This window comes from Orycteropus afer, unplaced genomic scaffold (genome assembly GCF_000298275.1).
Source record: "Orycteropus afer afer isolate SDZICR_OR568_19922 unplaced genomic scaffold, OryAfe1.0 scaffold00143, whole genome shotgun sequence".
Taxonomy (NCBI): Eukaryota; Metazoa; Chordata; class Mammalia; order Tubulidentata; family Orycteropodidae; genus Orycteropus; species Orycteropus afer.
In genome coordinates, this window is record NW_006921730.1 from 3,388,653 (window position 1) to 3,389,900 (window position 1,248).

General features: G+C 34.5%; 1 protein-coding gene across 1 annotated transcript in view; it reads left to right on the forward strand.

Moving 5' to 3' along the window:
• SENP7 (SUMO specific peptidase 7) overlaps positions 1-1,248 on the forward strand; it is a 245,214-nt gene that overhangs the window by 103,475 nt on the left and 140,491 nt on the right. Inside the window, exon 4 of the mRNA XM_007945774.2 lies at positions 736-930. Within this exon, the coding sequence (XP_007943965.1) occupies positions 736-930 (195 nt within the window). The remainder of the gene's footprint in view (positions 1-735; positions 931-1,248) is intronic.

A 1,248-nucleotide genomic window follows, 5' to 3' on the forward strand; every position in this document is an offset into this window, starting at 1 on the left:
TATCAAGGAGCTCTGGTGGCATAGTGCCTAAGGCATTTGATTGCTGATCAGAAGGCTGGCAGTTCAAAGCCATCAGCCACTCAGTGCAAGGAAGACTAGGTAATCTACTTCCATAAAGATTTACTGCCTCAGAAACCCAAAGGGGGTTGCTATGAGTTGGAGCAACTCAATGGTAGTGAGTTTGGTGTTTTTGGTTATCATCAGTGTCTGTACTGTTTCATTTAAGGGATCTGTTGTTATAGATAGAACCTGAGTGATATCTTTCTTGGTTGATTTAGCATTTGTTACTTTGCAATTGTAAGTATGTAATTGTTTATCAAGGAATTTTTTGTTGAATGAAAATAACAAAGCTTTTTTAAATTTTGCATTTATCTCTTTGAACAAGTATTGGAAAAGAAATAGAAAGCATTTTTTGAGAAAAATTGGTTAAAATTTTACATACCCCAATAGCATTCATTCGTACAGTTTTAAAATTGGCTAATTAAACTTAAAGTTAATTGTAACTGTAAGTTAATCCTTTGCCAATTAATAAGAAACAAGCACTTCTAGAAACAAAAAACCAAAAAGAATATGTTTATCTAGACTTTGGAGTACTCATTGGTTGAATTCTGGAGTGTTACAGTTCTGATAGTTAACTTGTGCTAAGAGGAAATTGTTTGAAAATTCAGCTTCCTAGAATACATGTTTTCACTGAAAACTTCAGTACAGTACAGTGTTTGTTGTTCTGTGTGACAGGATACCCAGAGTTATATTGACGAATGTCCTGGGAACGGAGTTAGGAAGAAAATACATCAGGACTCTACCTGTTACTGAGGCCAGTTTGGGTGATACAGACAACTTGAAATCAGAGCAACTTCCTTCATCACTTGATGGCAACCTAGAATCTTGTCAAAATCCAAATCCTCATAACAGCTGTATTTTATCTGAAAGGTATGTTCAGTGATAATTTTACTAAAAATAAATATTATGCCTATTCTCATTATTTCTCCACAGATACGTTATTGCTAAATGTGAGCTAAATGTGCTCTGATGTCTGCTATGGCTTGTCTCCTGTGGTGCTGGCATGGCTGTCATTGCTAATACCAGTTTCAAAAAATACTAGACACTTTGCATGTATTTTGGAAAAATGTATTCAGACTCTTTTTTTTAAATTAGGATTTGGGTGAAGATTTACAGAGTAAATTCACTTTTCATACAGCAGTTCACATATACTTTGTCTCATGTCATTGACCAAAATTTACAATGCAG